Genomic DNA, 19,209 nt, shown 5'->3' on the forward strand with positions numbered 1-19,209 from the left:
TCGGTGCAGCTTCTGCAGTAATACGGTCGATGTATCGGTCTGTCGTGGTGAAGAAAGAGCTGAGCTGCAAGGCGAAGCTCTCGAAAGGACAAGATCCCGAAATGAGCTTTTACAGATGGCCGAAATGAGCTTTCTCCGCAGGGTGGCTGGGTGATCCCTTAGAGATAGGGTGAGAAGCTCGGTCACCCGGGAGGAGCTCAGAGTAGAGCCGCTGCTCCTCCACATCGAGAGGGGTCAGCTGAGGTGGCTTGGGCATCTGTTTCGGATGCCTCTGGAACACCTTCCTGGGAAGGTGTTCCGGTCCTGTCCCACCGGGAGGAGACCCCGGGGAAGACCTAGGACATGCTGGAGGGACTATGTCTCCTGGCTGGCCTGGGAACGCCTCGGTGTCCCCCCGGAAGAGCTGGAGGAAGTGTCTGGGGAGAGGGAAGTCTGGGCATCTCTGCTTAGACTGCTGCCCCCGCGACCCGGCCCCGGATAAGCGGAAGATGATGATGATGATGGTATTATAAAATAATCTAGAATGTGTTGCTAAAGAGCAGTAGCCTATATATGCATGTGTACTTTCATCATGCCTTTATCTCTACCATAGAAAATGTAAAATTTTCTGACATGACAGTTTTATTCCCGCTACTATACGCATTAAAACAAATAACATTAATAATTCAACCAACCATGACTGAATATATAGACCACAGTATGCCTGTATAAATGTACCATACACTATTGCAGCGCCTGCTATCATCTCCAATTTCATCTCAGTTTATTTCAAGGCAGAAAAACATGACCATAGAGTAACAAAATATGAAACAACTATTTGTATTTTCAGAGAAGTGTGGGCTTATTTGTTTCCAATCTGCCGGAATTGACCGCGAATCTCACAGAATGTACGGCAGGGGTTTGGCACTGACAATGGCATGCATGTTGTTTTGTAAAATGTTTTGTGTAAAAGACTAAAACCTTCTCCTCACACCATTACAGAAACTGAATTTTATCTTAGAAATGGTGTAGGGCAGAGATTTCCAGGTAGGGTTGTAACAATGGAAACATCACTGCTTCACAACTACATCATTGTGAGACCCAAGTTCAAAGCTTGCTTGTGGATTAGTCCGCAGATGGTGGTACAATTTGCCAGTACCCTCAGGGTTTGGGGCGGGGTTAAAATCAAATGTTGTTGCCTTGCCTCATTACATTATAACAGTGGGTTAGAATGCTTTAATGCTATATAGACTGCTGTGAGCTCAAGGCAGAAGGCTAGAAAATGTCCCTTTTAGTGCATGAGGATTTTGGTCTAGGCTTGATTGAGTGAACAACATGATAAGAATGAGAATGCCATTGGGTTTATTTTGGAAGACATCTCTTGTAACCAACTGTCCAGAGTCCATTAGGAGTTACTGCGATGAAACAGAGCTTTATGACAAATGCCATATCCAGAAATTTAGGAGATAAATGTGGTAAATAAAAAAAAAAAAAGGAAATATCCATATTAATTGCATGCAACCGTTTGAAAATAATCTGTTGCACATGCAAACACTAAGAGTTCCACATGCGCCAACATTTAGTGAAATGTATGGCTGATAAATGAGCCCAAAGATGAGTTGACAGTCAATTATCAAACTCCACATAAGCAAATTACCACTGACCTAACTTTATTTCTATTAATCTCTCTTACGTAGTGACTCCAGCATTTAGGACTACAAAGATCTAGGTGAACAACATTACTGTTTATGACAGTGACCTGTATCTAAAATTAAAGCAGATGCTTCCACTACATTTTGTATTGCAATTATTCCACTTGGACGCATTTAGCCAAGCATAACTCTTCTAATCACATGATTGGGTAAAGGTTTGCTACATGAAAGGCACCCTATGGCTCCTCATGTGAAATGTAAGACAGAAGCTACTGCTGAAACTCTTGTCACAATGACTGCAACAATATCCTTTACTTCCAGCATGAATCTTCATGTGCCTTTTCAGACTATTGCGAACACTGAATTCCTTGCCACACTCTGAACATATATACGGTTTCTCCCCTGTGTGGGTTCTCATGTGCACAATGAGATCCCTATTGCTAGTGAAACATTTACTACAAATATGACAACACATCCTATCTGCAATGTGGGTTTGGATGTGATGTTTTGTACTTTCTGTGGACTCAAAACATTTTCCACACACACCACAAATATGTTCTTTCTCTCTTGTGTGAGTTTGTACATGTTTCATTAATGAACCCATGTACTGGAAAGCCTTTCCACACACTTTACAACGGCAAGGGGTATTGTCACTCTGCCTGTGTGATTTCAGATTGGACAAGTCAGGGTTTTTTCTGAACTTAAGAGATTTTTGTCCTTTAGTTGCCAACATTTTCTTTGATCTAATTGGCGTACTACGTGACAGAGCACCTCCAATTCCCATCCCTTCAGTGTTTTTACTCTGAGCTGCAGAACAGTATGGATTTCCTGTAGAAATATGCTGAGAATCACTGGTTGTTTCTGATACTGTGTAGTCCTCTCCACAAGTTTCTGTTTTAATATGTGCAGTTGAGGTGCTGGGCAGAAAGCTCTCCTCTTCTCCATGATTTTGAGCTTGATAAAGATGTGACGGCAGAGCTGAGATCTCACTATCACGTTCCATAAAAGTAGGAGTTAATATAGAGTTTTTCATGTCATCTTTTAGCTGCTCTTCCCACCGACTGGTCCTGTGTTCCTCCTGTTCTTCTTTAATCTGTTTAGGCTCTAGGTCCTTTTGTCCTAGACTGGGGATCCACTCCTGCACACAATCCTGTTGATCAGGGGGAACGTCCTCTTGAGAGATCTGTTGGAGCATGTCTGTTGGCAAGCAGAAAGGAATCTGTAAGTCTACAATATGCAAATAATGAATAAACAACACAACAAGGTACCTGGACATGCTCATGTGTTTTCCCAATTCACTTCCCAAAAATAACGGTTGAATTGACAAAATGTTATGACATACCTGCCCTGTGTAGCTTTAAGAGCGTTATATCAAGTAGCCTCTGTAAACGGCCATTTTCCTCCTTTGAACGGGATACTTCTTCTGCTATCGTTTTTTCAACTGCCCCGAAAATCTCTTCAGCAGCAGCTATTAATCGCTCATTGAGAAACACTCTTAACCACTGTATTTTAGACATTGTTGCAAATATATATATATATATGCTTAATGTGGTTCACTGGCTACAGTAGCTAGCTGGTTCATGTCCGTGTCCCATCCCAAAACATCCTAAAAAAAGTAAACAACGTCCAGCCTTTCATTGAACAGAAGGTTAGACACTTTGCTGTATCGCCATCTGCTGGAGTGGAGTACTACATGGTCCACCCATAGAAAAGGTACATTTCATAGCGCATTATCAACTAGTTGCTTCGAATCCCAAGTGCTGATAGCCTAATCGCCGAGATATATGAGTGGGTATACCACTGGTATAACGCTCCAGCTGCTTTGGTTATCAGTTTATAATTACTATAAAGCACTTCAGAGTTTTCTTTTGTTGTTGTAAATCTTCCTGACAGATTTAACAGACTCCTAATGACATCACACCTTATATGACATAAATATAAATACTTACTAGTAGAAATTACGTTTTCTTTATATTTGCTTGTTTTATAAGTGAATTTTGCATTTTCATGTTTTAGTTGCTACAAACGCCACCCAGTCTTTCCTTTGATTAAATCTACAGCTGTACTAAAAAGTTTGCATACCCTTGGAGAATTGGTACCATGTACCATTTGTAAAGAAAACATGAGTGAGCAGGCAAAACACATGTCTTTTATTTCCAATGGGATTCACATTCAACTGTAGGTCATAACAGAATGGCACAATCATAAAACAGAACATGGCAACAAAGAAAAAAATGAACTGACCCCTGTTCTGCATACACTTAGTTCTTAATACTGTGTATTGCCTCCTTTAGAATCAATGATAGCGTGCAGTCTTTCGTAATAGTTGTCTATGAAGCCCAGAATTCCTGCAGGTGGTATAGCTGCCCATTCGTCTTGGTAAAATGCTTCCAGGTCATGCAAAGTCTCACATGAACCACACATTTGAGATCTCCAAGAGTGGCTTGATGATATTAAGGTCAGGAGACTGTGATCAGTGAGCCACCACCATGCTTCACAGTGGGGATAGTATTCTGTTCACAACAAGCCTTGTTGACCCCTCTCCAAACAGAGTGCTTATGGTTGTGACCATAGAGCTCTCTTTTGGTCTCATCACTCCAAATTACAGTGTGCCAGAAGCTGTGAGGTGTGTCAAGGTGTTGTCGGGCATATTGTAACCAGGTTTTTTTGTTGCACTGGTGCAGTAAAGGCTTATTTCCAGCCACTTGACCATGCAGCTAATTTTTGTTCAAGTATCGTCATATTGTGCTCCTAGAAAGAACCACACCGTCCTTTTCCAGAGCAGTCTGAGATTACCTTTGGGTTTTTCTTTGTTTACCGAACAATTCTTCGGTCAGTTTTGGCTTTCTTAGTCTACCTGACCTTGGCTTGGTGTCAAGAGATTTCCCGAATTTTCCACTTCTTAATAAGTGATTGAACAGTACTGAATGGCATTTGCAAGGCTTTGGATATCTTTTTATATCCTTTTCCATCTTTATAAAGTTCCATTACTTTGTTACGCAGGTCTTTTGACAGTTCTTTTCTGTTCCCAATGGCTCAGTGTCTAGCCTGCTCAGTTCATCCACATGAGAGCTAACAAACTCATTGACTGTACACAGACACTAATTGCAGTTTAAAAAGTCACAGGTGTCGGAAATTCACCTTTAATTGCCATTTTCACCTGTGTGTCACCTTGTGTGTCTGTAACAAGCCCCAACATTCAAGGGTATGTAAACTTTTGATGAGGGCCATTTGGTTGATTTCTGTTATCATTATGATTTAAAAAGGAGCCAAACAATTATGTGATAATAAATGGCTTCATATGATCACTATCCTTTTTTTTGGTTATATTTTCAAAATCAATGCCAAAATGTCACAATTTCTGCAAGGGTAAGCAAACTTATGAGCACAACTGTATATTTACAAATAGACTTAATGACTGGGTCATGTCTGTTGAAATCAAAACATGAGAAAGCATACATTGATTAATAAAACATATTTCAACTCTTCTTTTTTGTTCTTCATTCCCTTTTAACCTATCGATACTTATAGGGTGGTAATGTGCTTTTCTCTTGTAACTCCTTTCCCTGCATTTCACATGACAGAGAAATCTAAACCAAGATAGCCTACTATCTTCAAGCCAAATTGAAAAAGCCTGGAAAAGGAAGTGGTCAGAGCCAATCATGTTTGCGAGATCATATTTGGCAATATTGACAAGTTCTGTTAGGAAACACTGTGAAATACTTGTGTGAAATAACTCAAATAATAATTTACACCTAAAGAAAAACAGATTAGTCCAAAATGTACCTTTCTGTCACGATCAAAACCACTATGTTTGGCGAAAGCCCAACACTGGCTACCACCAAAGACCCATATCCCAACAGTCAAACATGGTGGTGGGAATGTCAAGATCTTTTCCTTCTCTGGACCAGGTCTACTTTACCTCATTAATGGAGCCCTGAATTCTGAGGTAGACCAGGAGATCGTTGAATAACACGTCAGGACATCAGTTAAGGACCTATAGCAGGACAATGATCCAAAGCATTTTAGCAAATCTAAGTTTCAAAATGTCAAGGTTTATTTGTCAAATGCACAGAACCACACAGCGTAATCCTGTACAATGAAATTCACATGGCACCTGACAAACTTTGTCATTGGGAGTTAGGAAGTAGAGTATATAAGCAGAAATATGGCTGGACAGAAAATTATAATAAAATAAAGCAACAACATACATAACACAGTACACTAGCAGCAATTTAAAAAAGAGTACTGTAAACTAGCAGCAATCTGGGTAGTATTTTGATAGAGCAGCAATCTGGGTAGTATTACTGAAAATTTACATATGACAAGTATGGCAGTAATATTTATTACAGTGTGACCTAGCAGCGATTGATAGAGTAATTGAAATATTGGATACATGTGAGTGTAATAAGCTTATGAATGGTGGCATGGCACACTACAACTACATAGTGAGAATTAAGAAAATAATTTACACACAGCTTTAAATATATCAAGAGGATAATGCAATCATATACATAACACTGTACACAGAAGCAGTTTTAAAAGTGTACTGTAAATTAGCAGCAATATTGGTCAAGTATTGAGTATTGTAGAAATGGCAAGTATGGCAGTAATATACTTAGAAAAAGAAAATGTAAACTAGCATTGATTTTGAATATTCTAATGTCAATTAAAATGCCCTGAAAGGACATCAGAGCATCTGGAATGTTCATGTATGATCATTATGATCATAGATAAGTGTTACTGATTGAGGAGACTTATGGCCTGAGGGAAAAAACGTTTTTTGAGTCTGGAAGTGCGTGCTCTGATGCTCCGGTAGCATCTGCCAGACAGCAGCAATGTGCTTTCCTCAGGCATCGTGTATGGTAGATGCCTTGCATGGAGGAGAGAGATGGCAGCTGATGATGCGCTCCACAGACTTTACCACTCTCTGGAGGGACTTGCGGTCTACAACGGATCAGCTGCTGTACCAGGCAGTAATGCAGCCTGAGGATGCTTTCAATGATGCACCTGTAGAAGTTGGACCATTGCTGAGGCATTCATCTACCAAAGAATGTCTCAGGAGAAAGAAGATTTTTTGTTTTGGATTGGCCAAGTCAAAATTCTGACCTTATCTCATCAAGATTCTGTTGCAGGACTATAAGCGGACAATACATGCCAAACACCCCTCAATTGGCTGAGTTCTGAAAGTGGGCAAAAAGTGGGCAAAAAGCCCTAAAAAAGAAGTCTGAAACTGATTATTGGATATAGGAGACCTTTACTGCAAGTTATTGCTACCAATTGAGGTACCACAAGCTATTGAATGAAGGGGTTCACATATTTTTGAAATCAATAAATTTTTGTTAAATAAGCAATGAAAAAACAATGTTTTTGTTTGTGTTGTTTATTTGGAATGTCTGAAGGACATCATTGTGGCTGGGGAGGTATGATGCCTAGGATCAGGAGATTGAAGGCACATTGAAATAGTTTCATTATCTGGCCCCTGAAGGTTTTCTAGTTTGATTTAGCTATTACTTTTACTGTATGAGATAACATCATCACGTTTCGATTATCTAATCCTTTGTTAGTCCGTGCGCGTCCAGTTGGTGGCAGCAATACACCTTTTAGGATATAATCCGCCTACATACCCACAGAAGAAGTTGAAGAAAACGCACCCCGATTCCATGGCAACGATTCACAGATCATCAGTTGCTACGAAACATTTTTAGTGAAAGATTTGTTTAGTTGTTTTTGCTCAGTGCTAGCAACGACCACGGAAGTTCAACCACATTTTTCTTGCCATTCAAGACGGGTTTTTAATGGCCAACGTAAGCTTGGAGTTTTTGTTCAGAGTATTTAATAATATGTAAAAACAAAAATGAGAAGCGGCAACGTGACCAGTTACCACTGGTAATGTTGCTGGTGTTGCTGCTACAGTATTACTTTACAGCGGGTAGCAAAGAACTCATGTAAACAAACTTTTGCAGTTCTTCACAGGATGTGCCCAGCTTTGAAGACAGACACAAAGATACTGGTTAGTATTATAGATAGTTGAGAATGTTTTCATTATTACTTTTTGGTGGACTACTAGCTAGTTGTAAACATGACTAAATGCAAGTATAAAGCATGACTAAAAGCAAATGAAAATTATGTGTGAGCATTAAAACAATAGAGGATTTCGAGCAGAGTGATCAACTTCTGAAGGAACTAACACACACAGGTCAGACTATGGAACTAATGGCTGGCATAGGTCAGACTATGGTTAGAACTATGGTTAACCTTCTCACCTTTTCCTTAAAAGTATTTGTACTAAATGATTGTCCTAGCACCTAGCGTGTTAAATATATGCTTCATCTGATTTATTCTAAGAGGACATCAGAGGATCCCTGTGAGAAATTAATCCTGCACCACTTACAGCGCTATGGACTCTTTACAGGTAGGTTGGAACCTGGCACAATTACTGGAAAATGAGGCTTGTCTTCAATCATTTGTTTACATAATGTTACTTGGGGACACCTGTCTTACTTAATTCCACTCTGGCAAATAGCCTTGCATTTTTATCCTGCACATTAATCTATTCTAGGGAATATGTTGTACCCAATGAACAAAGACATAATTGAAACTTAGAAAGTACTTATACATAGTACAATAGATTGTTCTACAGCTACTACCTCTTTTTATATCAGCTAATATTATAAACACAGTATAATATAGGGCTACACAAATACAATATAATTACGTTCATTGCCATAAAAAAATAGTGTTTTCCTAAGAACTGTAATTTTTCTCCCTTCAGCCAGAGAGGATAGTTCTGGAGGAAACTTCTGTAGCCAAAGGAGACAGAGAAATGTCCTCCACTTTGACTCCATCCACTCAAAGACTCAGTCCCCTGAAAGCAATGACTACAACTTGGAGACTGAGGAACCAGAGCCTGGCAGGAGGTCATGTAAGATGGACATGCTAAACAGTACACTGGTCAATATCGACTAAACCCATTTCAGGTTTACGTTTGTGTGTAGTGTATGAAAACAAATGAACAACTATCAAGTTATTTTATATTATTATATACAAATGCTCTGTGAAATTTTAGAAGAAAGCGGCATGACTGAGTGCAATGGCACTTTAAACACTACTTTTTTCTATTTTTTGCAACCAAATGTTCACTTTTTGTTAGATTGCACTACAAGTCAAATTTATATGTAGTTGTGGTTGTCCTTGATTGATAGAGCCATTGGATGCATTTCCGCGATGTTCCTATCAGCAGGCTATATTGATAAATGGGTTCTTTAAAATCCATAGTAGACTGGATACTGCTAGCTAGCTTAACTTTACAATAAGCAGCAGAATAGCATGTCATTATGATTTAAAGGATTCATTTTTTAAAGTGATATTACATTGTGATGTTGAACTACACGTTTGAACTGGAGTAGGCTACTTTACAACAAACTTGAAAGACAGTAGAAATTCAAATTTGCTTGTTCTAGATTATGTTGCGGAGGCCTTGTGTTGTATCATTAGCAATTGGTACATTTAGTAGTTGTGTTATGGTGAAATGCCCCTTTAAAGTTCAATGTGAAAAACAACACTCCCTGCTGTTGGAATATGTGAATCGGGATTACGTTAGAATGTCTAGCACAAACCTCTGAAGAGAGAGCACCTGTTATTCTCAGCATAAGCCAAACATGATGTCAGGATACTGTGCCAGGACAGTTGCCACTATAGTCCACAAGTAACTTCCACAATGGACTTTGTAACAAGGCACACCTGTTCAATGAAATGCATTCCAGGTGGCTACCTCATGAGCTTCATGAGAGAATGCCAAATGTCTGCAAAAGCTGTTTAACACTTTTTTGATTTAACTCTTTATTGATTACTACGGGATTCCATGTTATTTCATAGTGTTTGTGTCACTTATCCTACAATGTGGAAAATAGGGAAACTAAAGAAGTAACCTGTGAGTATGTGTCCAAACCTCTGACTGGTACTGTATATCCATGGAAATATCCAACCTATACAGTATGCTGTGTGTCCATACTGTCCCAGGTGCAACCTTTTTTGTGATGCAGTAATTCTGTGGTGATGTTATGTGCCTATCCCCCAGCCGCCTTGCACCTAGGACAAGCCCTCAGGACTAGGCAGCTGGTCATAGATTATGACAGGGGACGTGCCATCCCCAGGCTCAGAGAGCCCTTGGATCTGTTTGCCATTCCCTCTCCCTCCAGCCCCTTCCAGGGGATCCGATGGCCCATCGAGTGTGAGGTCATCAAGGAAACCATGCACCACATAGGTACGTACCTAACCCCAAGTCATATGCTCTAACACAAACACTCAATGTTGCTTTATTGTCTGCATTGTATGGAACACTCCAGGGCCTTAGATTAGAGTTGAGCCATAATGTCCAAGTCCAGAACTATTCCATATTGTGAAATGTAATCCAAATTGTAATGTTCTTTCCTTAAGATATATTTCTGTGTTGTAGAGTGGGACCCTCCAGAACCAGAGCCATTCTACCAGCCCACAGGTCATGAGCGAACTCCCATGCCTGTTGGAGAGGAGAAAGGAAATGTGGTATACTACATTGACCCAGGTAACCCATTCCTAAACATAATATGTCAGTTGTTTTACAGCAGCCATAATCAGAGGTAACACTAACAAATGTTTATGTATTATGACCACGGACAGGTGAAGTGAATATCACTGATAATCTCATTATCATGGCACCTGTCAGTGGTCCATCAACATTGAGGACAGAATATTCACTTGCTGCGTAATATACAGTATCTCACAAAAGTGGGTACACCCCTCACATTTTTGTAAATATTTGACTTTTCATGTGAACACTGAAGAAATGACACTTTGCTACAATGTAAAGTAATTAGTGTACAGCTTGTATAACAGTGTAAATTAGCTGTCCCCTCAAAATAACACAACACACAGCCATTAATGTCTAAACTTCTGTCTAAAAAGGGAGTACACCCCTAAGTGAAAATGTCCAAATTGGGCCCAATTAGCCATTTTCCCTCCCCGGTGTCATGTGACTCGTTAGTGTTACAAGATCTCAGGTGTGAATGGAGAGCAGGTGTGTAAAATTTGCTGTCATCGCTCTCACACTCCCTCATACTGGTCACTGGAAGTTCAACAAGGCACCTCATGGCAAAGAACTTTCTGAGGATCTGAAAAATATAATTTTTGCTCTAAATAAAGATGGCCTAGGCTATAAGAAGAGTGCCAAGAACCTGTAACTGAGCTGCAGCATGGTGGCCAAGTCCATACAGCGGTTCAACAGGACAGGTTCCACTCAGAACAGGCCTGGCCATGGTCGACCAAAGACGTTGAGTGCACATGCTCAGCGGCATATCCAGAGGTTGTCTTTGGGAAATAGACGTATGAGTGCTGCCAGCATTGCTGCAGAGGTTGAAGGGGTGGGGGGTCAGCCTGTCAGTGCTCAGACCATACACCGCACACTGCATCAAATTGGTCTGCATGGCTGTCGTCCCAGAAGGAAGCCTCTTCTAAAGATGAGGCACAAGAAAGCCCACAAACAGTTTGCTGAAGACAAGCAGACTAAGGACATGGATTACTGGAACCATGTCCTGTGGTCTGATGAGACCAAGATAAACTTATTTGGTTCAGATGGTGTCAAGGGGTTTGCCAGCGGTTTAGACATTAATGGCTGTGTGTTCTGTTATTTTGAGGGGACAGCTAATTTACACTGTTATACAGGCTGTACACACATTACTTTACATTGTAGCAAAGTGTCATTTCTTCAGTGTTGTCACATAAAAAGATATACTCAAATATTTCCAAAAATGTGAGGGGTGTACCCACTTTTATGAGATACTGTATATTACGCAGCAAGTGAATATTCTGTCCTCAAAGTTGATGTGATAGAAGCAGGAGAAATGGGCAAGTGTAAGGATCTGAGCGACATTGACAAGGGCCAAATAGTGATGGCTAGACGACTGGGTCAGAGCATCTCCAAAACTGCAGCCCTTATGGGGTGTTCCCGGTCTGCAGTGGTCAGTACCTATCAAAATTGGTCCAGGGAAGGAAAAGCTGTGAACCGGCGACAGGGTCATGGGCGGCCAAGGTTGGAGGAACACAACAACGAGTTCAAGGTGTTGACTCAGCCTCCAAATTCCCCAGATCTCAATCCAATCGAGCATCTGTGGGATGTGCTGGACAAACAGGTCCGATCCATGGAGGCCCCACCTCTCAACTTACAGGACTTAAAGGATCTACTGCTAACGTCCTGGTGTCAGATACCACAGCACACCTTCAGAGGTCCAGTGGAGTCCATGCCTCAATGGGTCAGGGCTGTTTTAGTGGCACAAGGGGGACCTACACAATATTAGGCAGGTGGTCATAATGTTATGGCTGATCGGTTTATACTCCCTCCCATTTAGCCACAAAGACGCCCTACTTTACTTACTCTCGCATGGGGGGTTGCCGGGGGCCCATCAGCAAGTCCACCGCCGGTGGCCCTCATCAGGAGCAGTCCAACCTGGCCTTTGAGTCACGCTTTGAGAGTGGCAATCTGCAGAAAGCAGTTCAAGTGTGAGTATACAGAGTCTCTAGGCCTGCACTGTAAATATGTTTTTGACATTTCCCAATTGGTTCCAAGTTGCAGGGGAGGTAACTGCGTTTAGGCAAAAACGTTTCTATCCCCCTCTGTTCCTTACACAGCGGTGTCCATGACTACGAGCTTACCCTGCGCACTGACATGTACACCAACAAACACACACAGTGGTTCTACTTCAGAGTCAGGAACATGAAGGTGGGGGTCACCTATCGCTTCACCATAGTAAACATGATGAAGGCTAGCAGTCTGTACTGCCTGGGCATGAAGCCCCTGCTTTACTCTGAGAGAGCCGCATGGGAGAAGGGAGAGGGCTGGCGCCGGATTGGCTCCAACATCAGGTACTACCGCAACCAGCACCACCATGCTGAGCAGGACAGCGCCACCAAAAAGTCCCTCCACTCCCTCACCTGGACCTGCCAGTTCCCCTATGACTCTGACACTTGCTTCCTGGCCCACTGCTACCCGTACACCTACTCCCACCTGCAGCGCCACCTCAGCCGCCTGACCTCCGACCCGGCTACCTCCGCCTACTGCAAGCTGCGGGTTCTGTGTCGCAGCCTGGCCGGCAACACCGTGCATGTGCTGACTGTGACGTCACCGGAAGGCGGGTGGGCAGAGCGGAGTGCCAGAAAGGCGGTGGTGGTAACAGCCAGGGTGCACCCTGGGGAGACCAATGGTTCCTGGATGATGCAAGGCTTCCTGGATTTTCTGCTGGGAGAGTCGGACGATGCAAGGCTGCTGAGGGAGACCTTTGTTTTCAAGGTCGCTGGTGTACCTTTTTGTCTTTGTAAATACACACGCGTGTTCTTCTTAGTGAATCTGTTTTCCAGTCAGAGTTAGATGTAGTCCTTATATCTAACGTCATGTGTGTTGATTGTAGGTTGTGCCCATGCTGAATCCAGACGGTGTGGTGGTGGGGAACTACCGCTGCTCTCTGGCCGGCAGGGACCTGAACAGGAACTACAAGACCCTGCTGAGAGACTCCTTCCCCTGTGTCTGGCACACCCGGAACATGGTCAAGAGGTGACACGGGGGGACTCGAATAGATGTGGCCGAGGACATTTCTGCCAGGCCTTCTTTGACCTTGTTGCCATGGTTTTCCCTCTCTCCTTGTTGTTGTCACGGCACCCAAGGCTGATGGCTGAAAGGGATGTGGTCCTGTATTGTGACTTCCATGGTCACAGTCGCAAGAACAACGTGTTCATGTACGGCTGTGCCAACAGCGATGACCCCACGCAGCGGCTCCGTGAGAGAATCTTCCCTCTCATGATGAGTAAGAACGCCGCTGACAAGGTTAACATCCCGCTGAAATGAAGTCCGTCAAACATCTCCATTGGAGACCTTGCTAAGAAGGCATGTTCTCTGTGAAACCTATGAAACCACATTCAACTGCGCCTTCTTCCTACAGTTCTCATTCAGGAGCTGTAAGTTCAGGGTTCAGAAGAGTAAAGAGGGAACGGGACGCATCGTCATGTGGAGACTAGGCATCAGGAACAGCTACACCATGGAATCGACTTTTGGAGGCTCTACTCTGGGTGAGCATAAAGTGTAGTGTAGTGTGTGTGTGTGTGTGTATAAATGCAAACCATAGAGGTTGATTTCACAGTGCCTTGACTACAGGGAACAGGAAAGGGACTCATTTCACCATGCGGGACTTGAAGTCTCTGGGGTACTACTTCTGTGACACACTGCTGGACTATTGTGATCCAGACCCAACCAAGGTAAGTGGAAAGTCAACTAACCTTCACCACAGTAACAAAAGTTATGTCCGAGGTGGTGATGTGTGTGTTTGTGTGTGTGTGTGTTAGACCAGTCACTGCCTGGCTGAGTTGGGTGCAATGCTGAGACAGCAGGTCAGAGAGAGGCTGGGCCGGGAAACTGACTCTGATGGATTAGTCAGTGTCTCCATTTCTGACATTGAGTCCAGGTGAGGAGGATTGTAAGGAATCACAGACACAAAGCCCTGAAAGAGCTTTACTTTTATGATTTCTGGAGAGCTACAGCTGGTGAGATGTTGTGAGATGATGCATGAAATACATGTGGTATAAAAAATTCTGTTAGGCCCAGTTATGTCACCATGCAGGATTAGCTGCCATTTCTTTATTCTTGTACTTTCCTAGATTTCTAAATATCCCATCAGACATTAAACTTTGTATACAATATATTCAGGTTATAAAAGGCAAGCAATTCAGCTTTGCTCCTTTTTCAATGCATGTTTGTCAAAGCAAAAGAACATTCTAAGAAGCCTGCCTGTTCAGCTTCATCTTCAGTCTTTATGCAAGAGATGCAGGTAGATAAATAGATAAATTGCAGCTTCTTCTGCTCAACTTCTCACTAGAGGCCTCAGAAATGTGCTGGTGTCTTTCACTGGTTTTTTATTTGAAGTTCCTTTGGTCTCAATATTAAGATTAAGTTTGCATTCAACAAAGTATTTAAAAATGCATGAAGGCACATCTACGAGTTTTTAATTTGGAATATTCCTCTGTTATTTTATGTATAAAGACTTTATTAGGTGTGTTTCTAAAGGGTATAGCAGTAAATGCCAATTTATTAAATCTATTTTTAAATAATTGCTAAATTATATCATTGTAAAACAATTCCATATTTTAGATCAGATCATAAAATTCAGGGTAATGATTCAACACAATTTAGTGGCTGAGAGTGGTCCATTGGTCTATGCTTCTTCCTCTGGTGCACTACTGAATCATGGGTATGAAACCATATTGCCCTTTCAGAAAAAAACATACTTTATCTTTCCACACTGCCTCCATCAATAAAGCATAATTTCTTGAAAATATACATATAAAAATGGTGCTTATAATATTTTTAAGACCAAACACAATTCAGTTAAACAGTGATACGCTCTAAAAAGGAAAAGTCTCTGATGAACGAAATACACTGTGTTGCTCTTGAAACAATTTATATGATAAAACATTTTGGGATGTTGTAACCAATATAAAACATCTCTATGCTGTTCCCAAAATGTATGCAGTGCTTCTTATTAGTTTGGTGCACCAATGCTATTTTCTGTTTGTAAATGTAGAATCCTGACTATACCACGTGTATTCTGTGCATATTAGAAATACTCTTAACCTGATATTTTGTGTCCCCTTCACAGCACCAGTGGCTCCAACAGCACAGAGTCTGATGGCCTGCCTGTTCATCTACTGAACCCAGCTGACAAAGTGCTGAATAATAATAATAATAATTATACATTTCAAAGTTATAATTTGCAAATGAGATCTTTAACTTGGTCTAAAGCCATTCTCCTTTCATGCAGACCCAAGCAAAGAAGAAGCACCTGAGAAGTCGTAAGGACAGAAACAAACTAAGAGAGAAGAGAGTCAGCAAGAAGGTCCACCACAGGAACATCCAGAACATTGTGAGACACAGAACATAAACACACTGTAGTGCAGCTTATTTACCTGATACAAAGAAAATAGCCCCGGATAAATTACAGTGGTCCCTGATACAATGAAAATATTCCCAGATACATTACAGTGGTCCCTGATACAATGAAAATATTCCTGGATACATTACAGTGGTCCCTGATACAATGAAAATATTCCTGGATACATTACAGTGGTCCCTGATACAATGATAGACTGAGAAACAATGCATATGATTTCTGAAAAAAATAGATAGAAATGGCTGCCACTGTAGTGGTACCCTGTAAAGTATTGACCTGACATTTAAGTGCCCCCCTCAGACCAATTCACCGAATAACTTAAAGTGTTACAGTTGTGTCTAGAATTGTGCGATTGACCCGTTATTGCCCTTCTTCCTTCTGTCTGTTCTATGCAGGACCGCGTGCTACCCACTGATGACATGGCGGAGGTGAGTGTGCAGGAGGACACCGTGGCTGTAGTCAGAGACAACCCGAGAGAGAAGGTGAGGATGAGAACCTCAGGCTTAGTCAGGTGGTGAACGCATGAGCGCTAACTTGTTGATGTAATCATAGGTGCCCTTTGTGGTGAATGGTCAATTAGGACACACCTGGATACCTCATCCCACCACTCACGTCGGAGTCCTAGGCCATGTGACCCTCTGGCAGGAGGAGTTGCCGGAAAAGGTAAAAGCTGCCAATTACTACTGTGTGTTGACAGTATTTCAGTTTATCATTGAAGTATTGTTAAAGGTAGATTGGTCACAAGGCATTTTACAAAAATCTTTATCCCCATCCCGTCAAAACTTAATAAAAGGTATAATCACTGTTGAATGTTTTGCTCCAGTGTAATGCTCAGCATTCACTGTGTTTCAGAATGAATACCTGCAGGCTGTGAATGCTGCATACCTGTGTAGTAGATCCCGTACTCACCCAACTCAGCCACCTATCACAGGTACGTCTCATTATTTGGAATGGATATCCTTTCCTGACCATGTGACTTCATACAAATAAAAGGGTATTCTTCTTTAGTTTTCATGCTCAGTGTTGCCCTGATGTATCTCTTCCTCAGAGGAGCAGCGACAGTGTCACAGTCACCAGCTGCAGTTTGGCTCCTTCCAACCTCCGTCCCTCTCTGCCCCTCAGCGACGCCCCCAATCGGTCATGGCCATACAGCAACGCGGCCTCTCTGTGCCGGTTCCCACCACGAGGATCATGGTTCACACCACCCCGATCCAGCAAAAGCCCATGCCCTTCAGCCCTGAACACAGAACCAGCGTTGGGCTGAGGGGTGGGTGTAAGCATATCAGTGAAATGGGGAGCATGGGTTGTACAGCACTGACAATAAGAATGCAGTCAGGAGGAAGTCAGTTGTTCACAAACAGTATAGTATGAACTTGTATGAAAATAGTTTGACCGGCAGTCAGAAATACGTCGGTAGGATTCATAAAACAAATGACATTTAACAGATGGTTTTGTCGGTAATCAAACATTGCAAATGGTGTCAGCTAATGCTGAGATATTCTATCTGTATTAAATGTAGTCTTACCACTTTTGTCTTTCAGGGAAGCTGCCTCTTTTCCACAATCATAGGTAACTACATACTCTCATCTAATATTACAGTAGCCATTCTAGCTCTACAATTGCAACTATTCCAGGTACCCTAAAGGGTTGTTGGTTTAAATTCTTAGCAGACAAGGTACTCTTAAGCAAGGAACTAGGAACAAGTAATGTATTGCTTATGTAAGTCTTATGAATAAGTAAATCAGGAATTCTCACTTTTCCCCTCATCTCCTGCTCTTTTATAAAAATTCAAGAAAATGTCTTCATTGACCACCAACTTAATTTTGTTGAATTTTACAGAACTATAATTTTTTTTAAGAATTTCCTGCAATCCTATGTAGTTTAACAACATTAATGAGACATTTGAAATACTACAAATAGTAGTAGAACCAATTTACCCAAAACATTTTTATAATAATTTATATTAAATCTTAATTTAATTCCAATCTCTCTTACAGAATAATTAGATAAATTGATATTAACAGTTACACTGTATACAAGCAATTTCTTTGACTCCTCATCTATAGTTTTTCAGTATCAGAGAAAAATTATATTCCCATGTGCATCACCTTTGTGTCTTCCTCAAGCCATTGCAGATGTCATTATAGATAGGTGTAAAATATTGTGAATTGTATTTAATCTTTTAAGGCAGTTAAGGGTCGTCCATGGGTTGCCTTCACAAGGCCTGCAGCCCAACCGCTCCTCCCACTTCTACCCATCCAAGTCCCGCCACCAGCAGAGACAAGGTCACGCAGCCCCAGTCTCTATACACTACTACATGCCAGAGGCCCTAACCTTCAACACAGAGTCCCTGGGGGCCCAATGGAAAAGCCCAGAAAAAGAAAACAAAAAAGGTGAATCAGAATCAGATGCTGTGCCTGTGAGTGAGCAGGAACGGGGAGGACTTCCGGGAGCCTTCGAAAAACCCCTGAGTAAACCTGGGACAGATGGCAACTCCTTCTTGTCAGACCTGAGGCACATCAAAAGGAAAAGGTTACTGTCCTCTTTCAGACTTTATAGTGTGTCTAGTTATAGAGCTGTACATGCTGCTTAGTACATGTTCGTAGACATTGCATATATTGCATCCAGAGTTGTAAAATGTAATGGTGCACACACTGGTGAAGTACTTTTACTTTGTACTTTACAAACTGTTTGTATCAGAGTATGTACACCAGATGTGGACATTCTTTTTCATTCTCTCAACTGTACTGCCTCAGCTACAACCCCTGTTCCTTCCCTCTCTCCTGGTAGCCATGGCCACCAGTGGGGTGACCAGCCAGGGGCTGCAGTACACAGGCCGGTCCTGTTAAAGACAGTGTCACTGAGGGGGGAGGCAGGCAGGTGTGTGTCTGTTGGAGATGGAGCAGCAGTGAGTGTGAACAACCACCGGTATGCCACCACTTGGATTATGTTTTACATGTGTGTCTTACCAGCTGATATGTCTAAAAAACATACAGATTTCATTCTCTGTATACTTTAAGTGGTACTTGCTTGTTCTCCTCAGACCGGCCCAGAAGACCTTGCAAGTAGAGGACATAGGTGTTCCACCAAAGATGTCCTGGACCACCAAAACCCAGACCAAACACGCCCCCCTGCAGCAAGACACTTTACAGAGACTTGAGAAACTCAGCCTGGACAGGTCTTCTAGGTTCCTCTCCAGTGGGGTAGGAGCTGAGGCAGGTCTGAAGGAGAGGATGATTGCCAGAGCATCAGGGTATAACCCTCCTCCCAGTACAGCACCTTTGAGTGGAGAACCAGGCAGGGACAAATTGCCAAGTGCAAGACAGCAAATATGAACAATTAATGTCGACTACAGGGAATTTCTGCAACTATTTTCACCATGGGACATGATAGTACAGCACATTGCCTTTGAGATGGAATTTGAAATGAAGTATTATTCCCTTGTTTGCCTTTTTTTTTTAAGTGGGCATTATCACATTGTGTCACTGTCTATGCTGTAATGATTTCTGTTTTTACAATAGTCAACTCAGCATTGATTACAAAGTATCATGTTCAAATCAAAAATAACTAGTCACATTTATATGAAACTGTAAGCATCTGGTAAAGTT

General features: G+C 41.9%; 2 protein-coding genes across 2 annotated transcripts; one reads left to right on the top strand and one right to left on the bottom strand.

Moving 5' to 3' along the window:
- Window positions 1–435: 435 nt before the first annotated feature.
- LOC105018387 (zinc finger and SCAN domain-containing protein 21-like) lies at window positions 436–3,268 on the bottom strand. The gene is made up of 2 exons (XM_010883761.3): window positions 2,974–3,268; window positions 436–2,828 (listed from the first exon to the last, which is right to left on the bottom strand). Exons 1-2 carry the CDS (start codon window positions 3,146–3,148, stop codon window positions 1,852–1,854), a joined length of 1,152 nt encoding a protein of 383 aa, XP_010882063.2. The 5' UTR covers window positions 3,149–3,268; the 3' UTR covers window positions 436–1,851.
- Window positions 3,269–7,274: 4,006 nt separating this feature from the next.
- LOC105018390 (cytosolic carboxypeptidase 2) lies at window positions 7,275–19,109 on the top strand. Its single transcript, XM_010883765.3, has 23 exons — window positions 7,275–7,438; window positions 7,598–7,644; window positions 7,980–8,046; window positions 8,407–8,556; window positions 9,712–9,897; window positions 10,090–10,197; window positions 12,017–12,167; window positions 12,297–12,954; window positions 13,073–13,215; window positions 13,326–13,485; window positions 13,601–13,727; window positions 13,813–13,913; window positions 14,001–14,119; window positions 15,311–15,377; window positions 15,473–15,574; window positions 15,997–16,083; window positions 16,154–16,264; window positions 16,454–16,532; window positions 16,650–16,868; window positions 17,143–17,170; window positions 17,789–18,133; window positions 18,392–18,529; window positions 18,645–19,109. The coding sequence occupies exons 2-23, from the start codon at window positions 7,609–7,611 to the stop codon at window positions 18,934–18,936; spliced, it is 3,474 nt and encodes a 1,157-aa protein (XP_010882067.1). The 5' UTR covers window positions 7,275–7,438; window positions 7,598–7,608; the 3' UTR covers window positions 18,937–19,109.
- Window positions 19,110–19,209: the final 100 nt, after the last annotated feature.

The sequence above is a fragment of the Esox lucius genome, chromosome 19 (genome assembly GCF_011004845.1).
Source record: "Esox lucius isolate fEsoLuc1 chromosome 19, fEsoLuc1.pri, whole genome shotgun sequence".
NCBI classification, from domain to species: domain Eukaryota; kingdom Metazoa; phylum Chordata; class Actinopteri; order Esociformes; family Esocidae; genus Esox; species Esox lucius.